This window comes from Myzus persicae, unplaced genomic scaffold (genome assembly GCF_001856785.1).
Source record: "Myzus persicae strain clone G006 unplaced genomic scaffold, MPER_G0061.0, whole genome shotgun sequence".
In the NCBI taxonomy this organism is placed as follows: domain Eukaryota; kingdom Metazoa; phylum Arthropoda; class Insecta; order Hemiptera; family Aphididae; genus Myzus; species Myzus persicae.
In genome coordinates, this window is record NW_019104152.1 from 22,224 (window position 1) to 37,805 (window position 15,582).

At 29.3% G+C, this 15,582-nt stretch overlaps 1 protein-coding gene across 1 annotated transcript in view; it reads right to left on the minus strand.

Annotated features, from left to right (window-relative positions):
* LOC111039313 overlaps positions 1–15,582 on the minus strand; it is an 89,678-nt gene that overhangs the window by 7,809 nt on the left and 66,287 nt on the right. Inside the window, exons 8-10 of the mRNA XM_022322777.1 lie at positions 14,717–14,948; positions 11,900–12,346; positions 10,065–10,697 (exon numbers count right to left, since the gene is read on the minus strand). Of these exons, the coding sequence (XP_022178469.1) occupies positions 10,065–10,697; positions 11,900–12,346; positions 14,717–14,948 (1,312 nt within the window). The remainder of the gene's footprint in view (positions 1–10,064; positions 10,698–11,899; positions 12,347–14,716; positions 14,949–15,582) is intronic.

Below are 15,582 nucleotides of genomic sequence, written 5' to 3' on the forward strand. Positions count from 1 at the left end.
ACAATAAGTAAATGCAACTATTGAATCTAAAAGGGTTTTTAAATTTAAGGAGAGTACCGTAAAAATTGATATACAAATTAAATCTCACAATTTACTTTTCTTTTTTCTTGTAGACTATAAAAAAATTAGATTATAAAAGTATATAGAAATAAAGGTTAACATTTTATTGGATTGGTATATTTTGGTTTTTTTGTTTTCAAAATTTCAACATAATACTTTTTCCATTAAAGTTTTTATCTCTAGTTACACAAATCACAGAAAAGTAAAAGTTTTATTGAAAACCATATACAGGTAACGTTTTACTTTTCAATGAGATGCTAGTCATTAATCATTATTTGGAGTTTACCTATATACTCCAAATATTTATCTTCCGTCATTTCCCAACCATCAACATCTATTATCGACTATTACACTATTAAAACATAATATTACTAGGTACTGTTAATGATTGAATACTCCAAGCCCCTAAAGTTTAACTTAAACCTTTCTCTTTTTTGGGTTTAGTAAAAAACCTTCAGTAAAAAAATCATTAATATTGATAAAAAAAAATATGTAGACACACATCAAAGTTAACCTAGTATGCTTTTAATTTCCACGCTAATATCATACAACGATTTAAAAGTTAAATTTAGAATATCGTTTCGGCCGAGAAAGGAGGTAATGTTTTAGCTCAGTTAACAGATTGAACGTTTTTCTCATTTATCAACGAAAACCGACTTGTAGCCAACTTTTATTTACCGAGAAGAAAATGCAATAATATTTTTTTAAGGAAACAAATTAAAATAAAGCCACTTGTTATGTATACATATTACATATATATATATATGTATGTGTGTGTGCGTGTGTGTCGTATAACATGCTAAAACTTAAATAACAAAAAAATAGTAAAAATAATAATAATAATAGCATAACGGTAAACGATTTTTCTTCGCATAATATGTTACGTGTTGTATGTGTTTAATGAGATGTATATGGAGTGAAATTACGCTTCAAAAACAGTTACCCCCAGGTGTTTAAACATTACATTAACGAATGTGTACCTGTGTATAAGCGATAGTTGTGCGTGTATAATATATAATATTATGAACGGTAGGTATATTAAAGTGTTGTGGGACAGAATAAAGGGATCTATCGCCGCAAGTATATTTCCGTCGTAGCCATCACTGCTCTTTGCCGTAATACCTACACGTGGGTAGTAATTCAACATAGGTTGGGTTAAGTAGGTTACCTAGGTACGTAGTCAGTTAGTATATAGCAACACAAAAATCACTGTTTACTTTAAATTATTGGCGGATGCAGTATAGGTACTGCGCAATAAATTGCCTATCATAAAACCTAAGGCACGATATTAATATATTGTTATAATATGTTGTCTATAAATAATTTTGTCTTGTGGTGCGTTTAGTGATATGGGAAAATATAGATCATTATGATGGCCACGAAGTGTATTGTAATTTGTAGGTAATCGACATTTTTTGGCGCGTAATTTGAAGACTAAAATTATTAAATTATACACTAGTTAACTTATTAAGGAGAAAGCAGACGAGGTCTGAACTTTTCTAGTCAATGTGACACCAATAGCATTCCATTACACTACCATTAAAGCAAAGTTAGTTAATAACTATTAACAGTCTTAACACTAATTATTTTTACGTTAATAAATATATACACTGCTACTGTAAATTAATTATTAGGTTTTATTCGTTACTTGACAAGAAAATCTCATTTGAAAATGTGTGTGTGTGGTTTTCTATAATTATCATAAAATGTCAAATTTATTATATTAAGCAATCAATATTTAAGCATACTTTTTAATCTTAAAAAATGTATTATTTTCATTTTTTCATTTAAAGATCGTTTATTATCGTTCCATAATTTCTATATAACATCCGTAATGTTATGTAAACTACTAGTATCTAATGAAGTTTAACAGAATCTTTTTGTTATCTATGAACATTTTTTAACAATTATTTTTGAATTCAACAAACACAACTAATAATAACCATATTATATTACGATCACTTAAAGAAGAATAAATTCCAACCAATTACTATTATTCCAGACAATTTATTAGAGTTTGTTATTTAATTATTGTATTCAACTTTGATAAAGCATGACATCTTACGAAGTGAGGCAAATAAATAACCAGTATTTGTTTCAAGCGCCTCGTGTGGTCACACTGATGCTATAAAAATAAGCTTATCCTAAGTACCTAACTACCTAAGTAGGTAGGTACATGAGTTTTTACACTAGTTTACCAAGTTTGATAGTGATCGGAGATTTATTTTTTGCCATACGAATTCTCAAAGTTAATGGTGTAGTGTCGCCACATCTAAAAACGAGTGACACGGAAAAAGAGAAATGAGTCGTCATTAAGCTTTTTGTAAAATTTGGGCAAAATCCAGCAAAAATCTTTCAAAAAATAATGAGGGACTGCTCCAATCTCGTACAAATGAGCAACGCGTTTCGCCCAAAATTCTACTCTTACTTTAAGAGGCGCTGCCAGAAATGGGAGTAACATCTAGGGTAAAGTGTATCAGGTTCAGAGGAAAGTATTTTGAGGGCATGAGATAATAGGTGGTAAATTCATGTAAATAAATAAAAAATAAAATTATTAAAATGAAATTTTCTCGTATCTCGTTAATATATACGACATACGTACTGTGAATAACTAGATAAACGTACAACAGTGTAATGAACATAACGTCTTTTCATTTTACACAAAAAGGAAAAAAATGTTCATTATATGGTTTGAATAATATTTTTATAAATGACTGTTATTAAAAAAATAATGTTGCTTTTTCTCTTCTATCAAATAACGAATGTTTTTAATTGGCATACAACATTATTTTCATTAAATATTGTTATTTAAGATAAGTCATGTCTGTAGAAATTGTATGTTAACTTTAATACATGTATACTCCTGGATTGTATAGGTTACCTAGGTACATTTATGTATTAAGATAAGTTTTGCTTTGAATACATACTCATACACTCAAATATGACGGTATCTACATACATACAACGTGTCAACGTAACTGTGAACTACGAATAATAATAATTTATGATATTTTTAGCAAGTACCTTCGATATAAATAATGATTCAAACTTTATTTTTAGTTAATCTACTTTCTCAAATATACCATATATTATCGAATCCAATAAATAGTTTGTAAATGTGAAAACAATACATTCTTACCTATAATAAATAAATAACTAAACGATATATATTTCATCTTAAACTTTAAAAACAAACAAACAAGTAATTCAAAACCATGTATATAATTGTTTCCAGCATAGCAAAAAAATACATTATAATTGAACATTGTGTGTTCGATAATAGTCTCTTAAAAATGACAAATTAATTACTAAACAAAAGTTTTATTTAAAAGTTTTCTTTAGTTATAGGATTTGATTGAAAACTTATGTAGGATCTTTCTTAAAGAGTTGTAAGTTATATTGAATATTTTTTTTAGTTTTTAAAGTAATGGATTTATTAAATAATAAAACCAAATGAAATATTTATATTAAAAAAAAATGTAAAAGGAAACCTCTTATAGCCTATAGGTAGTTAGTTCCTATAATACTTTTTTTGGTGGATAATTGTTAACTACCTTACAAGTTATACTATATTGGTGTCTTTTTTTAAAAATCTCTTTTCCAAGAAAATATTGTTTTTGTTATTACAAATAATCGTATGTTACTGAAATAAAAACATGATAATATGATAGTTACAAACAGTTGTCTTGTACATTTCGTAAAATTATGATTTCCTAATGATGACTACTGACTTAAGAGATTTAAACCACACGGAAAAGTATTTCTATAAAATTTCATGGTTTTCTTTAAATTAAATTGTTTCTGAAGTAGTGGATGTAAGTATGTAACCACATTAAACATACATTATAGATGATGCATATAAATATATAATTTTAATTGAAATAAGTTTTTCTATTAATGTCGTTAAAATTGCCTTTTTACAACTCCATATTAATGTGAGGATTTATTTGTGTGTAATATTAGACAGTCAGATTTAAGGTATTAAATAACCAAACGAATAAATGGCCATCTGACGACAACTAATAATATTATAATTTAAGCTATTTAAAGTTTTGTTTTACATAAAATAACAAAAAAATATGTAGAATAACCGTATAGGTATATATACGGTTATTATTTGTATGCACATCGCTTATTTCTACTTTGTAAATTTAGTTTGAAAATCATCGAAGTATAAATAAGATGAACGATGAACAATGAAATCAACTAAAAAATAAAACAAGTTACAAAGTAATTATTATTTATAATATTATATTCAAAAAAGAAATCAAAAAATTAATTACCCGTTGAGAATTTTTAAAAATTAACATGGATGGATATCATCAATATCAAGAGAGAACCTCTTTCGGGCTACTCAAATCCACGTGTTTCTCAGAATTTATGATATGATTGTTTTTTTTTAGGATTTAATATGATAACTTGAGAAATAATCTCACTCACTTTATAAAAAATAAGTACAAAATATCCAAATAAATGCCGATCATGTGAAACGTGCATGTTTTGAAAATGGTCGATCGAGTCTTAATTATGAGGCTAAATACAGGCTATATGAAATGTTGATAATTTATTATTCCTTTATGGTAGCCATATATTTTTTAAAAATGAGTGTACGGTATGTTTACTCTTAAACACTATACAAAAGTATATAAAACACCTCAGGACTCGTTAACCTGGTGGCCGTTGTTCGCAGTTCACTTAAGTAATGTATTATATACCAATAATATTGCATATAAAGTGCATATTATTATACATCGTAGGCAGGTAAAAATGCGTAGACATAAAACAAAACTTTACACATTTTATTTCCTGTGTCATCGTGCCATCATATTACGGTGTGTGACATGTGTAACACACCAGCGGAATAAAATTATTATTATCATGGGTAAACAACATAATGTCGTGCGAGTCGGCAGACGTAAAGAGTGTTTGACCAACTACAGACAAAACTGTACAGCTGGTATCAATCTTATAAATTGCTTTTGGTATCCCGGTTGTAAGTTTTTCACGGGATTTTTAACAAGTGAACCAACGAGTATATAAAAAGTTATAATACCTCTGTAGGTAAAATATCTACCTGAAAAAAAAAATATTTATAAATTCGTTGTACATACGTAAATGTCTGCTCACGTAGTATACCTATAACCCCTGCAGTCTATGCCCTATACGCTATCGCTATCCATCTACAATATTATTATGTGGAATAATAATAATAATAATAATAATAATAATAATAATAATATAACCTCGTGCCTCTGGTCGTCTTCTGTCTCGCGTGCACCTGCAGATACACAGTCATATCTCTCACGTATTAAACATTTATTCTTGTCTCTTGTACAAGAGTCTATCGTACCGGAAACGCACGTATAATCATTTTACTGCTGTTCGTTCGTTGTCGACAGTCGCGGCGGCAATAGTGGTGTTAAAGGTGTTAAGGTGTATAATGTATATAGCGCATATACATATACATACATACATATATATATATATATCACACTACTTAGGTACACTCTACACCACCGTCACCACCCACAACAGATTACTATCTCCAGTTGTCGTCGACGGTATACCTACGAAAATGATGCTCTTTTCTTTTGAACCAACGTGTACACACATATTTTGTATAATACACACACTTGTTGTTACAATCAAAAATCACACATCGATAAACACAGCTTCCGATTGCACACAGTAGCTATTATTATTATGTGTGTGTGCGTGTGCGGGTACAAACGCCACGCCATAATATACAGAATATTGTTATGCCAACAACGCCTCCGTCGCGTTTTATACAAAGATTCGCACAGTCACAAAGACTGCGAAAACGAAGGAAGCGATACACGTGGTACCGGAAGTTAGGAGAGAGGAACAAGGATTATCTCGGCTGTTTCCGGTCCGTCGGGTGTGCACGCCATTACACCAAAGCTCCTCATATTTCCCCTTTCAACCTGCGAGAGCTGACAAAAGTTATAATTCTTATAAATATATTTTATTTATTTTTCATGCACACTGCATATATATTAAGACACATATATTATTATTATTATGATTGTTGTTGTGTGCCTATGTAGTATGCAAGCACGCGTTCATAATATAGCGTTAACAACAGATAGTAGGTATAGCTGTTATCTATACAATCGTTTAATTTGCGTTGCTCGATTTTCCAACAACTGATTTTAGCTTCACTGTTTCATCTAAATATTCAGCGTATATAATAATATATTATAATAGACTTTCAACACAGTAGCGGAATTTTTGAGAATGCGGAAACTATTCGGTCGTATAGCGTGCACCCGCGTATGCGGTAAATTTATAACGGTAATTTTTTTTTACTAAAAACAGTAGTAGTAGACCAAGTAAAAAATATGTTTTCGTTTAATTTTTCACATTGTTAAAATGTTTTAGCTTCGACGCTTCGTACGTTTTATAATTATTTTAACAGTCAACATTTTATAGTTCACGATTTTGTACGAATAATAATACTAAACATAATAATATTACCCAGAACATGATAATAAATTTTAACTATAAATGAAAATTAATTAATTAATTATTACAATGTTTCTACAGTTCAGCATTACCTAGCATCGATTTAAAAATATACTATAGTATTATCAATAGACAATGGCATTACATAAGTTGTCTTTAAAAATTATTTATACTTTATATTATGTAGGTACAAGAATCAAAGTAAAAAAATATTTGTAATATTTATTTGTTTTGTTATTACTTTTAAAATATGGATATTATGGATCCTATAATAATAATTGATGTTTATATTTATAAGGCAAATATTATTATTCGTGAGTTATACCTATGCGTGTGAGTTGAGGATTATATATTTGAGCATTGAGCATGGTCTTATTTCGCCAAAACACTAGTTCTTAGATTTACGCATTGCCGTTTCCGCCAAAAACGAAAAAAGGTTCAACCGTCGTTTCCGCTAAAATATATATATTTTTTTGAAGAAGAAGTTTCCGCTAAATATTATTATTTGTTTGTACGCTAAATGTGCAAAAATGTAATAACTAAAAATATGTCAATATCATATTATGGTGTGTACAGAACAATAAAAAATTTCAAATAATTCTATAATTGCACAATGTCATGTAATTATCAGAAATTAATTGTATTTATAATTTCAAATGTAGTTAAATAATGATGCATTTATTATACCATAATGAAATATTAGATTAAAGTACTTATTATAGTTAACAGTACAAACACGAATTATTGTATTAGGTTCCTATATTATATTATAGCCACATTTCATAAGACGGGGTAAACAAGTTGGTAACCGCTCTGTTTATTGTTGAGTAAGTCAGTAATGTTTATTGGTTTGAATTTGAATTCAGTGTTTATTGATTAATCATTTCTTAGGAACAAAAACCGATTCTGAGTGATGACTGAAGACAGTCTGTTAGCATATATTACCAATTCTCTATTACCAAGTATATTTTAAGATAATATACTATTGCTATTATAGTAATTTATATTTTATTTTACTATTACCCAGTAATACGATAGATTGAATACATTTTTGATGAGAGCATTTGCATTAATAATATTACAATTTTAATATTAATATTGGATTATGGTAATTTTTATTTTTTAGTATTAACTTTTGATTCAATGCACTTATTGTACAGCAGTGTGACCAAATTCTTGGTAAATAGGTTATGGTTAAAAATTAATCTAAATGTTTTGAAAATGTCATATCAAAAATATATTAATATCAAAAAGTAAGTGAAAGTTTAAAGTTTCTACGAATAATATTTTAAAATAACATATGGTAATTTAGTTATCCTTTGTTTAAATATTTAATTTCATCAAAATTTGAACTTTAAATGTCTATAAAAAGAATTGGGTTTTAACTTTTTTTCGATATTTTTTTTTCTGTATTATGATTTATTTATAGAGAATCTTTTATCAAATTTTCAAACCTTGTTAAATAAATTTAACATTTTTAACATTTTTAACTACAAAATAACCCCAAATTTAAAAGTTAGGTTTCAAAACTTCAAACGCTTATAAAAATAAATTCGTGTGTAATATGTAGGTATTTTAAATATTTTTGTATTATTAAAAGGAAAACTTTTGTGGGATCTTGAATTAAATTTTCAAGGTTTTTGACTGAACCTTAGTATATTATGTATAGACACTTAAAAAAAAACTCAAACGATTCGAAAATATCAAATTTATTTAATTATATAAATAGCTTAAGTTGCCCGCTACTGCCGTCAATTTTAGCTCAAAAGACCTTTAGTTTTGAAAAAATAAAGTTCGCTTGCGTTGTCCAATTTTTATTCTGAAAAAAACTTGAACTTGACGGAAAATTGTCTATAGATCGTACGGAACACTTTGAAAAAATTAAATCTTATATTATTGTGAACTGTAATTAAAAATATGAAAATATGAACTTTTTAAAATCATAATTAAAATTAATATTAAAAACGAAAAGTGTTCCTTACGATTTACATACATTTTTCTGCCAAATTCAAGTTTTTCTTCAGAATAAATATCAGACAACTTAATCTAACTTTAATTTTGTCAAAACAAAATGTAAGTTGTCTGAACATTTAGATAGTGAATTGTATACTGTTGTCGAGTTATGCTAGATGCACATGCGCGTACGAGAGTTTACTCGCATTAAATATCAATGACACTAATAATCATTTACAACCAACACATAGATCCCGGTCGGCTAAGACTAAATTAGAAATTGCATAAATGTTGCTCCTTAAATGATAACAGTAGCGAGGTCCATTAAATTGACTCTAAATACAAGAGTTTATAAAATTATAATTTAGGTAACAATAGAATGTTACAAGTTTTGATATGAAATTCGGTGGGTGAGGTCGTCTGTTGGAGTGATGGCAAACACAGGCGAAACATCTAATGCGCCTTTAATAAAAATAATAATTTTCATTAAAAAAATCGGAATATTTTGTTTTTGATTATGCCATGTTTATTTTCTTAAAAAAACCATCCTTAAAATTTCCGAGCATATTTTCTATACCTACAAAATAATTTGTATGTTTCACATCTGCTAGGCGACGGCTCAATTTTAACTTTTTTTCTTTTCTGGTGAAAGCATTTTTCCTTCTTAAATGTAATACTTTTTGGTCCACAATACATCGCCTAAAAATTTAAGTCATTGGTTTCCTAACCTTTTTTTGGTGGATACAAGAATATTGAATCTTTTTAATTTTTGGTTGAAACGGTATACTGTATATTCGTATACATAGGCCTATATTTCATATCATATATACATACACACACATTTATATATATAGGGTATCTATGTTATATTATACTTTATATGTTTATAGTGTATACCGTAAAAATAAATTCTCCTAATATTATATTTATGATAGGTATTTGCTGTTATTAATATAATTCTAGAAAGTAGGTTGGTATTTCCTATTCATGTCAATTTTATGGAGGTTTGTAACAAATATTATCGTTATGAAATGTGATTTTATTTATATTAATTCCCCCCAAACAGTTATTGCACATCCGGCATGTTATTCGAAAAAAAAGTTTTTGGTGTCACCAGTCTGTACATAAACTAAACTCTGTCTTCATTTAATTCAAATCTGCTCATCAAAGATGTTCGAAAACAATGTATTACATTATTCATATCTATTATTCATGTAGCTGATACTTTTTACAATATAAATATATATTTTAAGTAAACAGATTGAATAAAATAGTTACCGATATGTTATTAAATTTGCTGAAATAAATATGATATATCGCCATTAAACTATAAAATCTAAACCTTTTTGTATATTGACATATTTGATATACATATCAACAAGATACTACTTGACTAGAATTAAGTTTAAGTTTTTTAGAGAAACAATATCTACTAAAAAATATATAATGCGATGGTAATATTTTAAGGTTAAATTAAAATACCCAACATCACATTATATTATATTAATTGTTTTATACGTTAATGTGATTGTCAAAAACATGTCAAAAAAGCTAGGTAAACCTACCTGTCTTATCTCCAATGTCGTCAATAATGTAGTTGGAACTGTCATTGTCATTGATATCGTTAAATGGCACTGCTGCAACATTGATCATTCCTTTGATAATCGCAGATATGGTGCCCCCATAACTGTTGTAAATCCTTCCTCGATATATTCCTGGTTCTACGCTGTCGTCGATTACGAACACCACTCTCTGAATCGCATTCTTAGTGTCCAGATTATAATCACCTTTATTGCTATCCACAACGTCTTCTTCGTCGGGATCAAAGTAGTAATCACCGTCGTCTTGTACGTTGATAATAGTCCTGCTATTTCCATTATTATTCTCAGTCATGGTAACACCGGTCACATTAAATGCAACAACAACTGTTGCGAGAGCTTCTCCAGGTGTAGACTTAAAGAGCTGTAAAACATAATTGGGCCGTTGCTGATGATACTGCAACGACGACGTGTTCAATGAACAAGTAATGCAAAATCGTGTTCTTCTGTTAGTGCTGGTGACGATGCCTTCCACTTTGGTACCACAAGGATATGTCACAGTTGAATTGGAGTCTTCGTTTGACAGTTCTTTCTTTGATATTGACCGACAATCAGTGATTTCTTGAAGATCTTTAATACCCTGATTGATCATTGTTTTATCTATAAATATAACAAAATCCAAAATATAATAGGTTACGTAAATTGTAGTATAATTAAAGTAATAATAGAAATGTCAGTAATAAAAAAAGTAACGTAAAATAAATATGGGTTATTTGTTATTCGAATCTAATAACGAAGTATATTATAATATTTGTACTCATTTTTATACATTCACGAAATAAAAGAAATATGGTGTTTTAATAAACATTGGATACACAAAACGAATAAATACAAGTTAATGAGTATAGGTACTTGTTTAGAGTTATGTTATTAGATCTATTGTATATTTATATTAATTATAATAAAATTATAATAATTACGCTTCCATTTTTAAGGTTAGCATATTCTAAATTAAATACAGATTGTAATTAATTATGTGTTTATATATTTTTAGTATCTAAGAAAATTTTTTTATCTAGCCATAGCCAATAAGACATGTTTCAATATTAACTTGAGTAATGGTTAAGAACATTTTTTTAATTATTTGCCATTACATTTTTCCTAGAATCAATAACTTTATTATTTATAAATTTACGATATACTTCTATAAAATATATAAGGTCGAAAAATATTAAACTAAAAACCTTCAAAAGGTCAATTTAATTATTCAATACCTAACTTAAAAAACTAACCACACACCTGAACATATTTTTTCCATTTAATAATGACTTAAAGAAGATGCATGTATGCTAATTTTTTCATATAGAAAAGTATGTGTGTAAATGTACCAATACTAAAATATTGCGGCCACTCATTGGTTACAATCTAAAATATTTCATAGTCAATATTTCATAATATGAGCCATACGGTGTATACATATACAATATACATGAATAAGATTATGTTAAATGTTAAAGGGTTTTTAACCATATAGAAAAGTATGGTTTTTTTTTCATTGATAAAACATATACCTGTTTGGGTTAACTGACTGTTAAGTACTTACTGGTATTTATATTAATAAATCTAAAAACTCTCAAGTGAGACCAACGCTAATGGTTTTTTTACGAGGTTATAAGATTTACATTTTGACTATAAATTGAAAAATGTTTAAATACCAACTTTTTAACCAAAATGTCGATGTACTAAAATACTGCAGATTGCAGTATTTAAATATCAGGGTTAGCAAATAATTTAGTGAAACGAGTTTTCCTGCAGTGAGAATAAATAACGAATGTTGAGTGTTGAATGTCAACTAATTTTACCTGTAATACGATAAACGCAGGGTTTATTCTGTATGCCCATTGTGTTGACGGCTCGGCATTCTAGTCGACCGTGAAGAAAGTTTGGACGAACTGCGCTTGAAGAGGCTGCAGAAGCTGCGGCCGATACGGCTGATAAATACGTTTTTAATACCGGCGTGCTTGTGGTAAATGTATATGATATTCCGCCATCACTGCCTTGGACAGCTGATTCCGTAAGTAATGAGTCTAGTTCTCTTATTGATCGCCCAGTTAAAGTCATTTCATTGGATTCAATGGGACCTCTATTGTGGTGTTCCAGTTCTGCTTGTTCGGGGTAAAATTTCCAATGGTATTCGATGGTCGGCGGATGTCCATGTCCTGCCCGACATCGAATCACTGGCCCAGTGGCTGCGTCCGACTTTTTCGTAATGATATAAATATCCTCACGATGCTGACACACCGGGACATCTTCACGGTTGAAACAAACATACAAATATTAAAAAAAAAGTTCAACTTAACCACTATAATATTTACAGTGCTCGAATTGGGGAAAAGTTACAAGGGGCATTAAAAAGTGTAGAAAAAAATGTGTGTACCCGAGTATTTAAATGTCTTAGTGGTATAATTTGGACTTTTTTTTTTTGGGGGGGGGGGGGTCCTGACTCCTGGAAATACTTTTTCTCCAAAAATATTTTCATCACGAATTCGTACCTGATTATAAAACATCTAATACCTTATAAGTGGTAATTATTTTGTAAAAAATCTTAGGATTGCGACTTCAATTTTTGAATATAATACAATTATGACAGGAACAAAGTATACACAATTTTGCTTAATAAATTAAAACTAACTTAAGACTTAAATTTACTGAATAATTTTTCATATCAGTTTAATTAGTTTTGTATACTCGGATATTGTTATAGATACCTATATAAAAAGAAAAATAACACTTAAATTTAAGATCTAAAATTATCGAATTTATTCACTAAAAATAAATTGAGTTCTTGAGTTGCATCCAATAACAGACTTTACGAATGCTTCACAAAATGTACGAAACACACCGAAATTTTTTTCGAAATAACATAGCCATTGATACTTCAGAGACTACCAATATTGAAACTTTACATTTACCGGCTTGTTTTATTTTCCATGTACATTTTATTGAAAATTGTAATTGATGTCTGGCATCCATCAATTATTCATAATATCAGATGTTTCAATTTTTTATAATGTACTGTTTATATGAAATCCTATATGATGTACAGTCATAACATTAGTAGAATCAAATATAGTTTTTTAAACTAGAGATATAGGTAGTGGTTGAATAAAAAAATAGGTACAGATGATTCTAATATTTTTTACTGTGGAAATTATGGTAGTTTTTTAGAACCTTGGAGGGTGATGATAATAAACGCGACGTATTTTTCATTTCAGACGAAATACATGAGAACATTTTTAGGTTTGAATCGGGTTGACTTCGACAGTTAGATATTTTCAGACGGAATAGAAGTTTGTTTTTTTGTGACATTTTCTCTGTCTTAAAAGCACAACGACTTAACTAAATACTCTTTAATTTAGAATAAATAAATTAATAAATTAAACTATTCTTTTAACATATTATAGTTTTTACAACGCCAACAGTCCAACAGAAAATTAAATTGCTGTACTTACTTCGAGTGTACTGTACACTTTATATCTTTGCTACAGTAGATAATTATAACTGTATTCAAAGAAAGATAATAAAAGCAATAGAGGGATGGCCAAAAATACAACATCACAAAACAATGATAAAATTCTAAGAATTACGTAGTTCACCATTCTCCATTTGGAATTTCAAATAACATTTTGCCAATGTCTAATATCTAATACCCGGTATTAGATGAATTAATATAAATTATTCAAATTTCAAAGCAGTTCTGAAATATTTTGTCGTTCGTCAACAATATTTTGTTATACTTTATTAATTAATAAAACTTAAAAAAAATTGTGGGGTGGTAAACCTCCAGGACACCCCTCCCCGTAAAACCGCCATTAAAATGTCTTACTGGTTAGGATATTATTATAATCAGTACTCATAGATATTTTTAAAAAGTAAGGGGGACTCTAGCACTTCACCCACTCCCAATTCAAGCACTGACTGTTTATATGTAGGTAATCCATAAAATGTATTTAAGTAAATTATTTTCTATTTTTAATATGTCCAAAATGAATGATATTTCTTGTTGTTGATTTAATAATGAGAAATATGAATATTTGTTTAGTACTTCGATGGTCTATAACTACATAAACCCGCAAAGCGTATTTTTAACTTGAACTTATTCAGCAAACATTTATTAAAAATAGGAAATATATGCAATTTTACAATCATTATTAATTATACATTATATTTGAGATGCAATAAAATACCTATTATAAACAATGAAGTTGATACAATTATATTTGTCATCGTATAATCGTATAATCGTTTAATATCTTAAATTATATAATATTTCAAATACCTAAATGGCAAAATAATATTATATTTTTATAATGTAATCGTAATATTGAACACTGTATTACTTTTGACTTCCAAAAGAATATTTTATATACTTTTTTTTGTTTTTACACATTTCGTGACAATTTACTACAATTATTATTGTCGATTTGCATAGGTAAACATATTATGAAACATTACATAGGTAGGTGTGCTACCTGCGTAATAATAACACTACTACCTATATTGCGAACTGTTCGTTTTGGTTTCATACAGTCAATTGAGAGATGGCGTCTTAAAGATGACGTCTTAAATATCAAAATATGTGAAATAATATTAATAATAATAATACAGTAGGTACTCACGTTTCACGTACAACCGAACAGTATTGCTGGTGGTGTTGCTATCGCCGTCGATGCCGTTTGTCGCCTGGCACGAATATCTTCCCGCTGCAGCGGTGTTCACGGACTGCAAAACCAAACTGCCCAGCTGGCTGTACTGTATGACCCGGCCGGCCAGTCTGCTGTTTCTCTTTTCGCCCCTTTTGTCGCCGTCGTCCGTCCGCCTCTTCTCCGTCTCTTGCGTCAGTCGAACGCCCTGCGAGTTGCAATTAAAAGGGGTGCATCGTGTACTTGCATACATATGTTTGTACACATAAACAATGTGCGTAATTAGCTCCAACTAGTGCACAAAGGCAACGATTGGCGACGCACCGGAGACACTCGGTGACGGGCGGCGAAGACAAATTAGATCTGAATTATTATTATCGCTGTGTTACGGTACGTTTTAAAGCGATTCGCTTCAAGAGTGGTTTGACATACTTCGTGTACTCTGCGGTACGTATAGGTACTGATGATATATTATATAGGTTCTCATTATATGCACACATGGCCATCGATAACACAAGCAGCATTCGTGAGCCGAATAATACGCGACCACGTTAATGGTTTATAGGTAGGCACCACAAATTTGATTGCGTCAAGCTGCAGGCTCGAGCGTTTTCTCGAATTTCGATGTACGTATGTGTATATACTATGGCGGACGCAATAATTTATTGATTGCTAATAATCTCAACTCTATGCAAATCCACCATTAAGTCGTGCCCATATAATACATAGTGTTGGGGGTAACATAAACTAATAATATGTATTGATCATCGGCTACAAGTAACCGCCATTGACATGAATAAGTTATTCGTATAAAAGTGTGAATGAACAAATTGATAAGCTAA